The 17378-nt window shown below is 37.2% G+C and overlaps 2 protein-coding genes across 6 annotated transcripts in view; one reads left to right on the top strand and one right to left on the bottom strand.

Moving 5' to 3' along the window:
- The window catches only part of FUT8 (fucosyltransferase 8), a 381361-nt gene that overhangs the window by 268963 nt on the left and 95020 nt on the right, over window positions 1-17378 (bottom strand). The window lies entirely within an intron of this gene.
- LOC115830404 (translation initiation factor IF-2-like) overlaps window positions 15468-17378 on the top strand; it is a 98900-nt gene continuing 96989 nt past the window's right edge. The window contains exon 1 of the mRNA XM_030814304.1: window positions 15468-15558. Coding sequence (XP_030670164.1) covers window positions 15468-15558 — 91 coding nt within the window. The remainder of the gene's footprint in view (window positions 15559-17378) is intronic.

The raw sequence follows: 17378 nt of genomic DNA, 5'->3' as shown, positions 1-17378 counted from the left end.
TCTTTTTATAAGGGACAAGGTCTTGCTATGTTGCCTAGGCTAGAGTACCATGCTGTGGTTATTCACAAGCGTAACAACAGCACACGACATCCTCAAATTCCTAGGCTCAACGGATCCTCCCACCTCAGCCTCCAGAGTAGTTGGGACTACAGGCACACATCACCACAACCAGCTAAACTGAGATTACTTAAAAGTGATTAGCAAACAATATGCTAAATTATCTCTTAAACTTTAGTCAAAATAAACTAAATTAAAATTTATATTTATCTGAATATACACAAAAGCTGACTCACCTGCTACAAAATACAAAGGCAATGATATTTTGCTGCTGCTTATAAAAGTGATTCACATTTAAACAAATATAATTGAAATTCATAGGTCTATAACATCCTTAAAAATACAAACTCACTAGTTCATCACTTTGTAACCTTTCAATAAAATGTACCACACATACATTGATTTCTATTCTGTGATTATGTCAAAGAAATTATATTGATTTGACACACAGTTAAACTCAACAATAACATTAATTTAATTCATAACTCATTTAACATGATTTGTTTATGAGTCCTGACTTTAATTTTGTAACTGAACTTTAACATTGGTTTATTATTTCTTTGGTAATTACTAAACTGGGAAATTTTCAGTAGATTTTCCAATATCTACAAACAAAACATTATATAGTGAAATCTTATTAAAATCTAAAGTTACCTAAGATTTAAAAAAAAAAAAAGCAAAGAAAGAGGTATGTTCAAGTGTCTCACTTCTTAAATTACTGCTCTATGAATACCCCTTCTAGAGGTGCTATTTCGAGTAAATAAATCCTTTGGATGCATAATTTCCCTATTATCTCGATGAATTACAGTAACTGTAATGCAGTAAGCTATTGTAGAGTCCCCCACAAAAACACTCTAGAGACTTACTTTCCCTTAGTATATTTCTCCTACTGTTTAATTCTTAAAAAGATATTGTCATTTTCATGTCCAAAAGATCTACACAGCAAAACTCACAAATTCATACAAGTTTTTAGCAATTTGACATTCAGATTCAAGAAAAACTTCCTAGACTACACTAGGAACTGAATTTCAACCACTACTTCATAAAGTGTGTATTACTGATTTTATGTTAGAAAAAATGAGGTTTGGAAAGACAAAATAATTTGATTCCACAACCAAGTAACCACTGAATTCAAAGAGTGAAATCCAAATATTACTAATGCCAAAGGAAGGAGGAAAACACAAAGTTGCATGCCAAAGAGGTACCAGGCATACAACACATTTTTGCACACATTTCCTCACTTAATTCTCACCATTAATTTGTAAGGTAGGCGTTATCTCCATTTTGAAGAGGAGTAAACTGAGGTAAAGAAGTGATTTGACTTGACTAAGTTTTGTATACCTACTCAGCGGTCAAGACAAACTATTGATACATTGATACATTCTGTCTTCAAACCACTACTAGCTGTGATCCAAATGTCAACAATGATAGATAAGATGGACTTTCTGTAGCTAAGACAAGACCCTCAGGAGAGAAAATTAAATGGCCAGAGCAGGAACAAGGGTTTGGTCATACATACGTACATTGCTAACTACCAAAGGGTTTGTTAACTGCCATGAAGTTTTCCTCTTCTATTAGGCAGAAATCTGTTCTAAAGAAACACTGCCCAACCGATCTTGGTAGACTGCCTGATAAAGACAATTGGGACAACCCTGCCTTGAGGGTCCTGCCAGCAGCACTGATGGGACAGGAGGCCAGTCTTACAAACATTCTTTCCTGGTAAAATGCTACAGACCCTAAGCCAGTTTTAGCCAGCTTACAGAGACTGCATACAAAATATCTTTGTGCTCTATGGTTCACCTGTTGACATAAAGAGCTGAATTCCACCTCATTTTAATGCTAAAATTGTGCCCCGAAGCGAAGATGGGATGTATGTTACTTATATGTTAACTCACTGTGCATGCACTAGACTTCCCCATATATATTCATAGACATTCCTCAAACAATTCATATTACATGATGGATATGCACGTAAAACAAACCCTAGAAGGCTTAAATACTACTGTTCACTCCCCTTCTGTGAAGCAGGTGCTTACAGTTCCACCAGAGGTTACTTTCCCTTATCTGCAGATTGTTACTCTGAAAATAAAGTTTTCTCCTTTTTCCTTTCTCCACAGATCTCATGGTCGTTTTGTTAACACAAGGAGAGAAGTTTGATTGATCTTTTATTTTATTTTTGTTTTTGATTTTGTTTTTATATTCTACAGAGAAGGGAACAATTTCACTGCTCTAATTTTATTAAGAAGATTCCCAACTCCTTGAGAAAATCATATCTATGTTGGTAATTCCCTGTAGGGTCACTATCATGAGTCTACCTGGCAGTTGTTTTTAAGGCCCTATTTTACACGACTGTCATTTCCTATCTTAACCACTTGAAGAATGACTTTCCAATGCTTAAAGGTCTTTAGAGGAAAGCTCCCAGGCAGCTGGGTATATGAGAAAAGGCTCTATTTCCCACAAATAGCTCCCTTTTAGGATATTTTCTCTAGAGCAAGGACTAAAACATGTATAAATGCCAACTAACGCACAGTATATCAAGGCTAGTTAATAAATGCCAAATGATAACGATATAGCACTTAACATGCAAATAGATGTCAACCCAATATTAATCCACTAGGAAAACACTGTGAATGCTTTTTGTCAACAGAATAGCTTTGCAAAGAATCAGACACCCTCTTGAACCAGATGCAAGTGATTAAAACACCACTTTAAGTACCAAAGAATGGAAATTAAAGTTTAGAGAAAGAAGCTGAAACACTTCTCCCCATGCTACCCAATGTCCACATATTCCACTAATTTAAGCTCATGATTCTGCTCCCCACTAGCCTAGCTCTAAAGGAAAGAAAGAGTAGTAAGAAAAGGATGGTCTTGGAATGGGAAAGAAACATCACAATTTCTTTTTTTTTTTTTTTTTGAGACGGAGTCTCACTCTGTCGCCCAGGCTGGAGTGCAGTGGTGTGATCTCGGCTCACTGCAACCTCCACCTCACAGGTTCAAGCAATTCTCTGCCTCAGCCTCCTGAGTAGCTGGGATTACAGGCACCCACCACCACGCCTGGCTAATTTTTGTATTTTTAATAGACACAGGGTTTCACCATCTTGGCCAGGCTGGTGTTGAACTCTTGACATCATGATCCACCCGCCTCGGCCTCCCAAAGTTCTGGGATTACAGGCGTGAGCCACCACGGCCGGCAAAAATATCACAATTTCAAACAAAAATCAAACCTAAGGTTACTTTCATATCTCCTTTAGAATGTTCAGCAACTTGTCATACAAAGTAAAGTCATGCACCACATAATGATGTTTTTAGTCAACAACGAACTGCATATATGAGTGGTCCCATAAGATTATAAATACCCAGCCAGGCACGAAGGCTTATGCCTATAATTCCAGCACTTTGGGAGGCCAAGGCAGGGGATCTCTTGAGGTTAGGAGTTCAAGACCAGCCTGGACAATATGGCGAAACCTCGTCTCTACTAAAAATACAAAACTTAGCTGGGCATGGTGGTGCACACCTGTAATCCCAGCCACTACCTGGGAGGCTGAGGCTGCCGTAAGCCGAGATCGTGCCACCGCTCTCCACCCTGGGCAACAGAGCAAGACTCTGTCTACAAAAATAAAGATGATAAATACCATAATTTTACTGTACCTTTTCTATATTTAGATATGTTTAGGTACACAAATACTACTGTGTTACAATTGCCTACAATATTCAGTACAGTAACATGCTGTACAGGCTTGTAGCCTAGAAGCAATAGGCTATACCATATACCCTAGGTGTGTAGTAGGCTGTAACATCCAGGAAGACAGGAAGGAAAGAAAGATGTAAGGAAAGACCACAAAACATCCAGAAAACAAATTACAAAATGGCAGGAATAAGTCCTTGTTTGTCAACAGTAACACTGAATGTAAATGGACTAAACTCTCCAATCACAAGACTCGGGACAGCTGAATGGATTAAAAAAAAGAAGACTCATTAATCTGTTGCCTACAAGAAACACACTTCACCTATAAAGACACACACAGATTGAAAATCAAGAAGTGGAAAAGATATTCCATACCAATGGAAACCAAAACAGAGTAGGAGAAGCTATATTTGTATCAGACAAAATAGATTTCAAGACAAAAACTGTAAGAAGAGACAAAGAAGGTCACTATATAATAATAAAGAGGTCAGTTCAGCAAGAGGATATAAAAATTGTAAGTATTTTAATATATATGCACCCAACAGTGGAGCACCCAGATATATAAAGCAAATATTATTAGAGCTAAAGAGAGAAAGACTCCGATACAATAATAGCTGGAGATTTCAACACGCCACTTTCAGCACTGAACAGATCTTCCAGGCAGAGAATCAACAATGAAATAGACCAAATGGATCTAATAGATATTTAAAGAATATTTCTTCCAACAGCTACAGAATATACATTCTTTTCTTTAGCACATGGATCATTCTCAAGGATAGGCCATATGTTAGGTCACAAAACAAGTCTTAAAACATTTAAAGAAAAAAAAAACCCACATAATATCAAACATCTTCTCTGACCACAATAGAATAAAACTAGAAATCAATAGCAAGGGGAATTTTGTAAACTATACAAATATATGTAAATTAAATGATATGCCCCTGAATGACAAGTGGGTCAATGAAGAAATTAAGAAGAAAATTGAAAACTTTCTTGAAACAAATGATAATGGAAACATAACATACCAAAATCTATGGAATACAGCAAAAGCTGTACTAAGAGGGAATTTTATAGCTACAAGTGCCTACATCAAAAAAAAGGAAGAAAAACTTTAAATATACAAGTTAACAATGCATTTTAAGGACTAAAAAAGCAAGAGGAAAACAAACTCAAAAGTAGAAGAAAATAAATAACAAAGATGAGAGCGAAATAAAGAAAATACAAAAGATGAATCAAAAAGTTGGTTGTTGGAAAAGTTAAAATGGACAAACCTTAAGCCAGACTAAGAAAAAAAGAAGATCCAAATAAATCAGAGATGACAAAGGAGACACTACAACTGATACCACAGAAATACGAAGAATCATTAGTGGCTACTATTAGCAAATATATGCCAATAAATTGGAAAACTTAGAAGAAATAGACAAATTCCTAGATACATACAACCTACCAAGATTGAAACATGAAGAAATCTAAAACCCAAATAGACCAATAATAAATAATGAAATTGAAGCCATAATTAAAAGTCTGACAGTAAAGAAAAGCCCATGACCCGATGGTTACACTGTTGAATTCTACCAAACATTTAAAGAAGAACTAATACCAATCCTACTCAAACTATTCTGAAAAATAGAGGAGGGAGGAATACTTCCAAACTCATTCTGCAAGACCAATATTACTCTAGTACCAAAACCATAAAAAGACACATCAAAAGAAGAAAACTAAGGGCCAATATCCCTGATGAATATTCATACAAAAATCTGTAACAAAATACTACCAAATTGAACTCAACAACACATTAAAAACATCATTCATCATGACCAAGTGAGATTTATCCCTGGGACACCAGAATGGTTCAACATATACAAATCAATCACCATATACCATATCAACAAATGGAGGACAAAAACCATATGATCATTTCAATTAATGCTGAAAAAACATTTGATAAAATTCAACATCCCTTCATAATAAAAACCCTCAAAAACATGAGTATAGAAGAAACACACATCAACATAATAAAAGCCATATACAGAAGACCCACAACTAGTATCACACTGAATGGGGAAAAACTGAAAGCCTGTCTTTTACGATCTGAAACATAACAAGGATGCCCACTTTCACCACTATTATTCATTATAGTACTGGGAGTCCTAGCTAGAGCAATTAGACAAGAGAAAGATATAAAGGGCATCCAAATTGTAAAGGAAGAAGTCAACTTATCCTTGTTTGCAGATGATATGATCTTATATTTGGAAAAAACTAAAAAATCCACCAAAAAACTATTAGAATTGATACTATTAAGAAGTGACAAACTAATTCAGTAAAGTTGCAAGATACAAAATCAACATACAAAAATAAGTAGCATTTCTATATGCGAAATGTGAACAAATTGGAAAAGAAATTTAAAAAGTAGTCCCATTTACAATAGCCACCAAAATAAATAAATAAATAAATACATACCTAGGAATTAACCAAAGAAGTGAAAGATCTCTGTAACAGAAACTATACTATACTGATGAAAGAAATTGAAGAGGATACCAAAAAATGGAAAGATATTCCATGTTTATGGATTGGAAGAATCAATATTGTTAAAACGTCCATACTACCCAAAGCAATCTACAGATTCAATGCAATCCCTATCAAAATACCAATGACACTCTTAACAGAGATATTTTAAAAAACCTAAAATTTATAGGGAACCACAAAAGACTCAGAATAACCAAAGCCATCCTAAGCATAAAGAACCAAACTAGAGGAATCACATTAACTGACTTCAAATTATATTACAGAGCTATAGTAAACAAAACAACATGGTACTGGCATAAAAACAGACACACAGACCAAAAGAACCAAGAACCCAGAAAAAAATCCACACACCTACAGTGAACTCATTTTTGACAAAGGCGCCAAAAACATACATGGCAGAAAAGACAGTTTCTTCAATAAATGGTGCTTGGAAACTGGATATCCATATGCAGAAGAATGAAACTAGACTCCTATCTCTCACCATATACAAAAATCAAATCAAAATATTGATTAAAGACAAAAATATAAGACCTCAAACTACGAAATGACTAAAATAAAACACTGGGGAAACTCTCCAGGGTATCAGTCTGGGCAATGATTTCTTAAGTAATACCCCACAAGCACAGGCAACCAAAGCAAAACTGGACAAATGGGATCACATCAAATTAAAAAGCTTCTCCATAGCAAAGTAAACAACCAACAAAGAGACAACCCACAGAATGAAAGAAAATATTTGCAAACTACCCATCTGACAAAGGATTAATAACCAGAATATAAAAGAAGCTAGGCCAAGCATGGTGGCTCACGCATGTAATCCCAGCACTTTGGGAGGCCGAAGCGGGTGGATTACCCAAGGTCAGGAGTTCAAGACCAGCCTGGCCAACATGGTGAAACTCCGTCTCTACTAAAAATGCAAAAAATTAGCTGGGCGTGGTGGCAGGCACCTGTAATCCCAGCTACTTGGGAGGCTGAGGCAACAGAATCGCTTGAACCTGGGAGGTGGAGGTTGCAGTGAGCCGAGATTATGCCATTGCACTCCAGCCTAGGCAGCAAGAGCGAAACTCCATCTCAAAAAAAAAAAAAAATTCAAACAACTCTACAGGAAAAAATTAATAATCCAATTAAAAAACAGGCAAAAGATCTGAACAGACATTTTCCAAAAAAAAAAAAGACATACAACTAGCAAATACACATATGAAAAAGTGTTCAGCCAGCCACAGTGGCTCACGCCTGTAATCCTAGCGCTTTGGAAGGCTGAGGCAAGCAGATTGAGCACAGGAGTTCGAAACCAGCCTTGGCAACATGGTGAAACCCTGTCTCTACTAAAATACAAAAACAAAAAATTAGCCAGGCATGGCGGTGTGTGCCTGTAGTCCCAGCTACTCGTGAGACTGAGGCAGGAGAATTGCTTGAATCTAGGAGGTGGAGGATGCAGTGAGCCAAGATCATGCCACTGCACTCCAGCCTGGCAACAGAGCGAGACTCCATCTCAAAAAAAAAAAAAAAAAAGTGCTTAACATCACTGATCATCAGAGAAATGCAAATCAAAACTACAATGAGATATCAACTTACTCCAGTTAAAATGGCTTTTATCCAAAAGACAAGCAATAATCAATGCTGGCAAAGATGTGGAAAAAAGAGAACCCTCATACACTGTTGGTGGGAATATAAATTAGTACAAATGCTATGAAGAACAGTTTGGACGTTCCTTAAAAAAACTAAAAATTGATCTACCCTATGATCTAGCAATCCCACTGCTAGGTATATAGCCCCAAAAAAGGAAATCAGTACATCAAAGAGATATCTGCACTCCCATGTTTACTGTAGCACTGTTCACAATAGCCAAGATTTGAAAGCAACCTAAGTGTCCATTAGCAGACGAATGAACAAAGAAAATGTGGTACATGTACACAATGGAGTACTATTCAGCCATAAAAGAGAATGAGATCCTGTCATTTGCAACATGGATGGAACCAGAGGTCACTGCGTTAAGTGAAATAAGCCAGGCAAAGAATGACAAGCATCTCATCTTCTCACTTATTTGTGGGATCTAAAAATCAAAACAATTGAACCCATGGAAAAAGAAGGATGGTTACTACAGGCTGGGAAAGGTAGTGGTGGGGTGAGGGAGAGGTGGGGATGGTTAACGGGTACAAAAAAACAGGATGAATGAATAAGACCTAGTATTTGATAGCACAACAGGGTGACTATAATCGATTACTGGGGTTCAATCAGGCTGGTGGGAAAAATATTAAAGATAGTTATAGAGACCGACACAAATCTTCTTGGAAGGCCGAGAAGTTTGCATAACTTCAGTAACAGATATGGTTGAAGGCAACCTGATCTTTACCTTTAAATAAATTAAACTAGTAATAAAGGAAGGCAGAGTAGTTTACCTAGCTAGCTTGTTTACTCATATAATCTTAAGACTAACCTTTGATGTACCATGGGTGCTTAAGTGCTTTTTACTTGGAAAGTCCACAATGTCAATTACCTCTAATGGTGTTGACTCAAGCCTTTGTTAATTAATCTTACTGCATAAAGGTGAGTCTCACTTGCTGATAGAGGTCATGGTCACAACTGTTTACAGAACTCTCCAGGGAGTCTGTAAGCGGCTGAGACACCCTCAGCTGGACTGGCAAAACAGAATATCTGTGTGTCACTGTACTTTATTCATCTGTGGCTGGGTCAGGGTCTCTGGGCAGACCCCGGCAGCTGGTGCCCCTGTGTGAGGGGCACTGCCGCAATCAATAATTTAATTGTACATTTTTAAATAACTAAGAGTGTATTTGGATTGTCTGTAACACAAAGGATAAATGCTTGAGGGGAGGGATACTGCATTGTCCATGATGTGATTTTTACACATTGCACGCCTGTGTCAAAACATCTCATGTATCCCATAAATACACATACCTACTATGTACCCACGAAAATTAAAAATATATTTTTTTAAAAAAAATCAGTAAGTAGTACAATTCACCGGTTGTCCTTACTACCTAATTTTAAAAATAACAAATTCTGTTTATTAAAACAGCATTATCATACCTTCTATACAAATTTAAGTTTTATAGTTCTTCCTCCTAAGGAAATAAAGAACAATGGAAAGCTAAATTTTTATGTGAAATTTGACATATGGATGCCAATCCCCAACATCTGCTATCACCATGGAATTAACCTTTATCAAAATTAGTTTACTTAGAAAATCTTAGTCTACTGTATAGTGTTCTTTACTTCTTTTTTTATAGCAAGAAATACAGCTAAATTGTTTTTCAAATCACACTGAAAAATGGCTTATTACTTTTTATGTTGCTGGCTTAACTTTTATTCCATTGACTTTTAACCTACTTAACCAAAAGCATACCAATTAAAATTTAAGGTAAACATAATGTCTAATTCACCTTAAGAAATCCAAAAGAACCATTATAAAATAAGCCTCCAAACTTAGCAAGCATATCAGAATGGCCAGACCCGAGGGAACATATTAGCAATATTTTCACTTTACATATACGTAAATTTTATTATTACTTCCACATCTGTGGTGCATTAGGTACAACAGTCACCTCTGAACCCTTTACACAGTGAACACATGGTGGACTATTACAAAATTAGTAACTAGGGTAACATCTTAAAGAATTATTAATAATTTTGTTATCCAGCCAGAGGATAGATACAGAGTTGGACAAATAAGTTTTCCTAGGAAGATAATAAGGAATGAGGGTGAGATACAAGGGAAATGACTTGGAGATGGTCACAAAAAGAATAGGCAAAAGTAGTAACAAGGAAAAGATTATATAAAATCTTCTAGAAAAAAATGATATAGCAAAAAAAAAGTCAAATGAGAATGAAGATGGATGATTGCAAAAGACAGAAAATACTATACAAGTTCCACTCTTAATTTTCTAAATACAAAATATATTCCTGAGACCTCAAATTCCTGAAACTCCAAAACAAAGTCTAAATAAAACTGAGATGTAGGCCGGGCACAGTGGCTCATGCCTGTAATCCCAGCACTTTGGGAGGCTGAGGCGAGCAGATCATGAGGTCAGGAGATCGAGACCATCCTGGCTAACATGGTGAAACCCTATCTCTACTAAAAATACAAAAAATCAGCCAGGCGTGGTGGCGGGCGCCTGTAGTCCCAGCTACTTGGGAGGCTGAGGCAGGAGAATAGCGTGAACCTGGGAGGAGGAGCTTGCAGTGAGCCGAGATCTCACCACTGCACTCCAGCCTGGGCAACAGAGCGAGACTCTGTCTCAAAAAAACAAACAAAAAAAAAACTGAAATGTAGTACTTGACATAGTTTCTAGCTAAAGTAATAACCAACAAAACTGATTCAATTATGTCATTTTCTAAGAGAGAAAGAAATAAAAACATCAGGAAAAAAATTAAGACTAATCAGGTCAAGTGGTTATACATGTAAAACTAAACTATTCAGGTAAGAGTGGCTAGTTACATGAGACAAGATAGCTTAGTACATGGGGCACAGAATACAGCCCTGCTCCCAAAAAAATGTCATATAACTTTAAGAAAGCCACTATATCATCTCTAAATCTAAAATAATGCAGTCTCAGTAGGAGTAGTGATACTGCATCAATAAGTAATACAATGTGTTGGGTTTTTTTTTCCTTTCTTTCTTTTTTTGAGACGGAGTTTCACTCTTGTTGCCCAGCCCGGCATGCAATGGCACAATCTCAGCTCACTGCAACCTCCGCCTCCCGGGTTCAAGCCATTCTCCTGCACAGTGGCTCACACCTGTAATCCCAGCACTTTGGGAGGCCAAGGCGGGCAGATGACCTGATGTCAGGAGTCGGAGACCAGTGTGGCCAACAAGGTGAAACCCCGTCTCTACTAAACATACAAAAAAAAACTAGCCAGGCATGGTGGCGGGCGCCTGTAATCCCAGCTATTCAGGAGGCTGAGGCAGGAGAATACAATGTTTTCTGAGTGAGGAGACACTATGGAAAGAGAACAGGGTTCCTGGCTTCTTAAAAGAGGAAAAAAGTATTCATTAACCAAATTATTTCAATATATAAAAAAAAGTCTTATCTTCCTTCCCCTAGAATATAAGAAGCTGACAAAACCACATGACAATTATGAAGACAGGTATTATTGCTTGAATCTGGGTCACTAAAATTATTAGCTGTTCAAATGAGATAAAAGAAAGGGGAAACATCAATTATCTAGAAGTCTACATTTTCTTCGCTGTTAATGAAACATATCTCACACCAAACCATTCAAATAAGATACATATCCCTACGTTTGAGTCTCCAGGGACAAGTCCTTTGAAGCAAAGATTGGACAAATAGTTAAAATTATTTAAACAATTCCTGATCACCAAATGTCAACAAATTTAGTTAAAAAAAATTTTTAATCCATACAGTTAACATCCTACTTTAATATTTTTTCCTAAAAAAGAACATGAAAGTTCAACTAACACAAAAAAGCCTCGCAGTTTTAAAGAAGGGGGTGTAAGTGGGAGAAGTAAGAAATTCAAACAGCTTCAAGGACAAAAAGCATGTCCCACACCAGAACATATTTACAACTCTTCATCTTGAATTCAACTAACATCCAACTGCGGCAATCAGCCAAGCTTGGCAAATTAAAATAACAGTAATTTTGACAGATTATCTTCTATAAATATTCAAATATGAACATTTGTGTTCATGCAAAGGTCTCCATATGCCAATCAAAATGCTTTGTTAAGGATCCTAACATTGAGCTTTTTTATTCACCCATCTGTAGGAATCCCCTGAATCCTTAACTTAACTCTCTCACCCCAGCTAATTATGAGACACATTATCTGTCTAGTTGTAGCCTGAATTAAAAACTTAAGGATAACATTCACATAGTATCAATAGACAAAAGGAACCCAGAACCTTTCAAAATCTAGGTCTATAAAGACAAAAGGAAAGATCCAGGAAGGGAGGGAGGGAAGGGCAGAGAGAGGCTCTTGAAGGATGGCAACCAAATGAAAGATTACCTTTCTATTTGCGTTAGCAGATAGAAATTACTTTACTGAAAGTAAAATCTAGATGTAAAGAGCAATTAACAATTTCATAAATTTGGGCTCTATTCAAAGTTTCATTAAGAAAGACTACTATTTATTTGGCTCAAGGCAAGACGCTATGTTTTGATGACAAGTTTAAGTATATGAAACTGTCAAAAGCAGAGAAATGCTATCAGTATGAAATTCACACCAAACACACTTTTTGAAATCTACAGATATCCTATCATCAGGAACAATCAATATATAAGAGTAACAATGGCTTTAATGAAAGCAAGTTATCTGATGCATGAATTTGTTAATTGTTCTATTCTGTCCTCCATTACTCAGTTTCCCTTAAATATGTACACAATTACCAAGCAGCCTCATGCCTTCCAGGAAAATTACAAGTGATAGGCACGTTTCTGCATTTAGGGCAGCATTATATTATGGAAGAAAATTTAATCAATTCAGAAGCATATACTTCTCTGATCCTACCTGGAAAGCAACAGCTATAAATAGCTCTACTAAAATTGCTCAAAATAGTTCTAGACAGGCAGGCTTACAATAGAAACTCTTACTTTATGATCACTCATCACTCAGCCGTCCAAGTCCAACATCGGATCTAAGCCAAACCAGTAGTTCTCAAGGGAGGGAAGGGAGGAAAAAAGTCTGGTCTAGGGACCAGTAGCTTCAGCCTCCCCTGGGAGCTTGTTAGAAATGCACAATCTCAGGCCTTACCCAGGGACATATTGAATCAGAATCAGTATTTTACCAAGATCCTCAAGTGATTCATATACACATTAAAATTGAAGAAGCTCTGTAGGAGGGGGAATATTTGAATGAGAAAAAAAGGTATAATCTTTTCAGAGGTTGGTTACTACTGCAGACCACTGTTTGGTTAATAGGCAACCAATTTTAAAACTTTGTTTATAGGTAACATCATTACTTTTACCATAATTTATTTTACATTTTAAATAAGGGCTTTTAAAAAACAGAAATACCTCAAGAGGCAAAGAAGGATTATTTAATGATTAAATGTAAATTCCCAAAAAAAGCTGTAACAGAATTATCTTAGAATAAGTGGACCCAGGCCAGGCACGGTGGCTCACACCTGTAATCCCAGCACTTTGGGAGCCTAAGGCAGACAGATCACTTGAGGTCTGGAGTTCGAGACCAGCCTGGGCAACATGGTGAAACCCCATCTCTACTAAAAAGACAAAAATTAGCCAGGCATGGTGGTGGGTGCCTATAATCCCAGCTACTCAGGAGGCTGAGGCAGGAGAATCACTTGAACCTGGGAGGTGGAGACTGCAGTGAGCCGAGATCCCACCACTGCACTCCAGCCTGAGTGACAGAGTGAGATTCTGTCTCAAAAAAAAATAACAATAAATAAGCGGACCCAGCCGGGCATGGTGGCTCACACCTGTAATCCCGGACCACTTGGAGGCCAACATGGGTGAATCACTCAAGGCCAGGAATTCGAGACCAGCCTGGCCAACATAGCAAAACCTCATCTCTACACAAAAATTAGCTGGGTGCGGTGGCGGGCGCCTGTAGTCCCAGCTACTTGGGTGGCTGAGGTGAGAGGACTGCTTGAGCTCGGGAGCTCGGAACTACAGAGAACCAAGATCACACCACTATATTCCAGCCTGGGCATCAGAGCAAGACGCTGTCTCAAAAAAAAAGAAAGAAAGAAAAAAAAGAAAAGAAAAGACAAAGTACACCTGTCTCATGCCCCCTCCCCCATCACATTAACTAAACAAATTAATTTTTTAAATAATAATAGCAACTTTCCTTCCAAACCCTCAGCATTAAGAATATCTGGGTCTGGGGTCCAAGTAGCTAGGAAAAGAGACCAAGAGACCAAAGGCCTATGGCCTCCTGTGACCAGAAGAGAAGGCTATATATACTGGTTATTCAGCTATTTTCTCTCAGATCCAAATCTACCCTTTAATACTCATCCTTTGTAATACTGAAAATAAAACTCTGAAAACTACTTTTCTCTTCTGCAGCTAGCTTCCTCATACTGCCAATAAGGACACTAGAGGGAGAATGCAGTACATGCTTTTTCCAGTCAGCATTGCCCAGCATAGGTCCTCCACCCCAGCAGTAGCAGTGATAACCACCATCTTTCTCTGGCACTCTCAGAAATTCCCCTCAGACATACCAACAGCTGTCAGGAAGTACCTCCTCCAGAGGTTTTGAGCCCCAATTCTATGAAGTCCCAACTCCAAGTTCTTATTTCCCCCTCAACCATATGAATAGTGGCTAATTCCTGCAAATATTGTCTCTGTGTTACCCCAGTGTTCCCTGTTTGCTTTTTCAGCCCTCCAATACTTGTATAATCCATTCCCTATATTAAATTTTCTGGGCTGAAATTTTTTGTTTTTGTTTGTAATTCTGTAGAGACAGGTCTTACTATGTTACCCAGGCTGGTCTCAAACTCCTGGTCTCAAGAAATCTTCCTGCCTCGAGTATTTAGTGTGGACTGTTTTCCTGACCTGATCCTAACTGAGCCATCACGGCTAGATGGAATAAAATTTAACATGATCTTGATCACTTTGGAAAATGGTCTTCTCAAACATGATAATCCATAAGAAAATACTTACTGCCTCTCCTCCAAAATAGGTGCAAGATGGGAAATGGATACAAGAAGCACAGTTGAGGAAGAAAGAAGAAACATAACCTAAGAAAGCAATATATTGAAACAAATATCATGGTATAAAACACATTTTAACCCTGAAAAACATAAAGAAAAGGCCAATAAAAAGTCGGAAACAAATACAAGTTTTCAACGCTAATGAAAACCACAGATTTTTAGATCTATGATTCTTCTGCCTCTGCCATTGTTCAGTTTTGTTACAGCAGTTTTATATCTAGTTTGGGTTATTACACTTTAAGGAGGCTATTGAGAAATTAGGGAAAGTCCAAAGAAGATTATATAAATGATGAAAGGGGATAGGAAATAGGATCCATAAAGAAAGGTTCAACAGTCAAACCTTTTAGTCTAGCGAAAAGAAAACTTCAGGCCAACATATTAACTGCCTTCCAGTTTAAGAGTTCTAACAAGCTGTCCACCATCATCTCTACAGAGGAAATGAGCTTAAAATGGAAGACAACAAAGTAAGAGAAGACCTAAAATGTAGCTTCTTAGCTTATGACTCTCCTTCAAATAACTAAAGTGGTGGCTCTTAACACTGGTTTCACAAGAGAATGATCCAGGATATTTTTACCGAAAGAAAAAATGATGATGATGATGATGACGACAATGATGACAACGACGACGATGCCCAGAACCCCAAAGGCAAAGCTCTAATTTAACTGGTATGACACAGAGCCCAGGCATAAAGAACAAAAATATCCAAGTGTTTATAATATACTGAAAGCGGGAATGAGAACCACTTAATGGAACACTGCATAACTGTGCTACTCAAAGTGTGTTGTAAGGATGAGCTACATCCAGATTACCAACAGGAGCTTGTTGGAAAGGCAACATCTCATCCTATTCCAAAACTACTGAATAAGAATCTGCATGTTATTATGATCCCTACACAATCCCATATGCACATTAAACTTTGAAAAACATTGTTCTATAACAGTTTGAAAGGGGCATGAGTGTGTATGTGAGACCAAACACCAGCCTAAAAATAACTAAGCTGAATTTTTCTGAGCTTTTAAATATAAAAATTTTTTTACCCTAAGGTCGATTAGAGTTTACTAAGAAGACTATTTTAGAGAGTGAATAATAATTATAACTAAATATTCAACACATACTATTTGCTGGCATTTTTTTTTTTTTTTTTTGAGACAGGGTCTTGCTGTGTTGCTCAGGCTGGAGTGCAATGGTACAATCACAGATCACTGCAGCCTGGATGGACCTCCTGGACTCAAGCAATCCTCCTGCCTCAGCCTCCCATGTAGCTGAGACTGCAGGCACACACCACTGCACCAGCCTAAGTTTTTCATTTTTTGTACACATGAGGCCTCGCTATGTTGCTCAGGATTATCTTAAACTCCTAGGCTCAAGTAATCCTCCCACCTCGGCCTCCCAAAGTGTTGGGATTATAGGCACAAGACACTGCACCCAGCCCATTATTCTTTACAAATTGATTTAATCATCAACACACCTATAAAGTAGATATTTATTAATAATTAGTTATGGCAAAATAAGATATTAAATAATTTGCCCCATGTACTACTTAAAAAAAAAAAGTGGTAAACCTGAGACTTGAGCTGTAGTCTGTTTGAGGGCCTATACTTAACCACAAAATAATACTAGTTTATCAACACCATCCCCAAACATTCTGAAATCATTCAGAATGAAAATATAATAACTGGTAATGAAAATGCTATAAGGGTAAAGAAAAAATTAGTGTGCTCTTCTCTGGTTAAAAAAAAATTCAGCCAGGTATGGTGGTGTGTGTCTGTAGTCCTAACAACTTGGGAGGTTGAAGCAGGAGAATCACTTGAGCCTAGGAGTTTCAGGCCAGCCTGGGCAACATAGTGAGATCCCTGTCTCTTGAAGAAAAACTTTTGGTAATAACCACTGTTATTTATATTTGGGAACTAACTGAAACCCTATGTTGGGAGACACATTCTTCCCCAATGCCTCAATTCATCCCCACAACTATTACTACTTCCACAACCATTACCACCACTACAACCCTCAGAAAAGTAATGTACATGAGGCTATATTTTTCACAATGAAAGAGGCATGACATAAATTTAGTCTGATTTTTCTCCTTCTCTGTATCCCACTGCTTCCAACCTCTAAAAAAGTCTACTGTTTCCATCTGTTACTATAGAACCAAAAATTCCTATTTCAGTAAGACCCAAATGTTACTTCTGAAAATATTGAGGAAAACTTCTAAAGGAGAGGTCAGACAGAGACTGTCAGTAAAAAGCCTACTAGAAGTTTTAACAATTCATTGAATTCTAAATAGCAGGAAAGAATAGTCAAAATTCTCAGAGATAAGTAACATTATTGTACTGGCAGATAGACTGAGTTTAAAATATGCAAAATTAAATTCTATGAGTATTTAAAGCAGAGCATTACTAAGATATTCTAGCTTCATTCAGTACAAGCACGTTCCAAAAAAAAAAAAAAAAGCATACAATGCCTTT

Source organism: Nomascus leucogenys, chromosome 1a (genome assembly GCF_006542625.1).
Source record: "Nomascus leucogenys isolate Asia chromosome 1a, Asia_NLE_v1, whole genome shotgun sequence".
NCBI classification, from domain to species: Eukaryota; Metazoa; Chordata; class Mammalia; order Primates; family Hylobatidae; genus Nomascus; species Nomascus leucogenys.
This window is presented reverse-complemented; position numbering and strand designations above follow the sequence as displayed.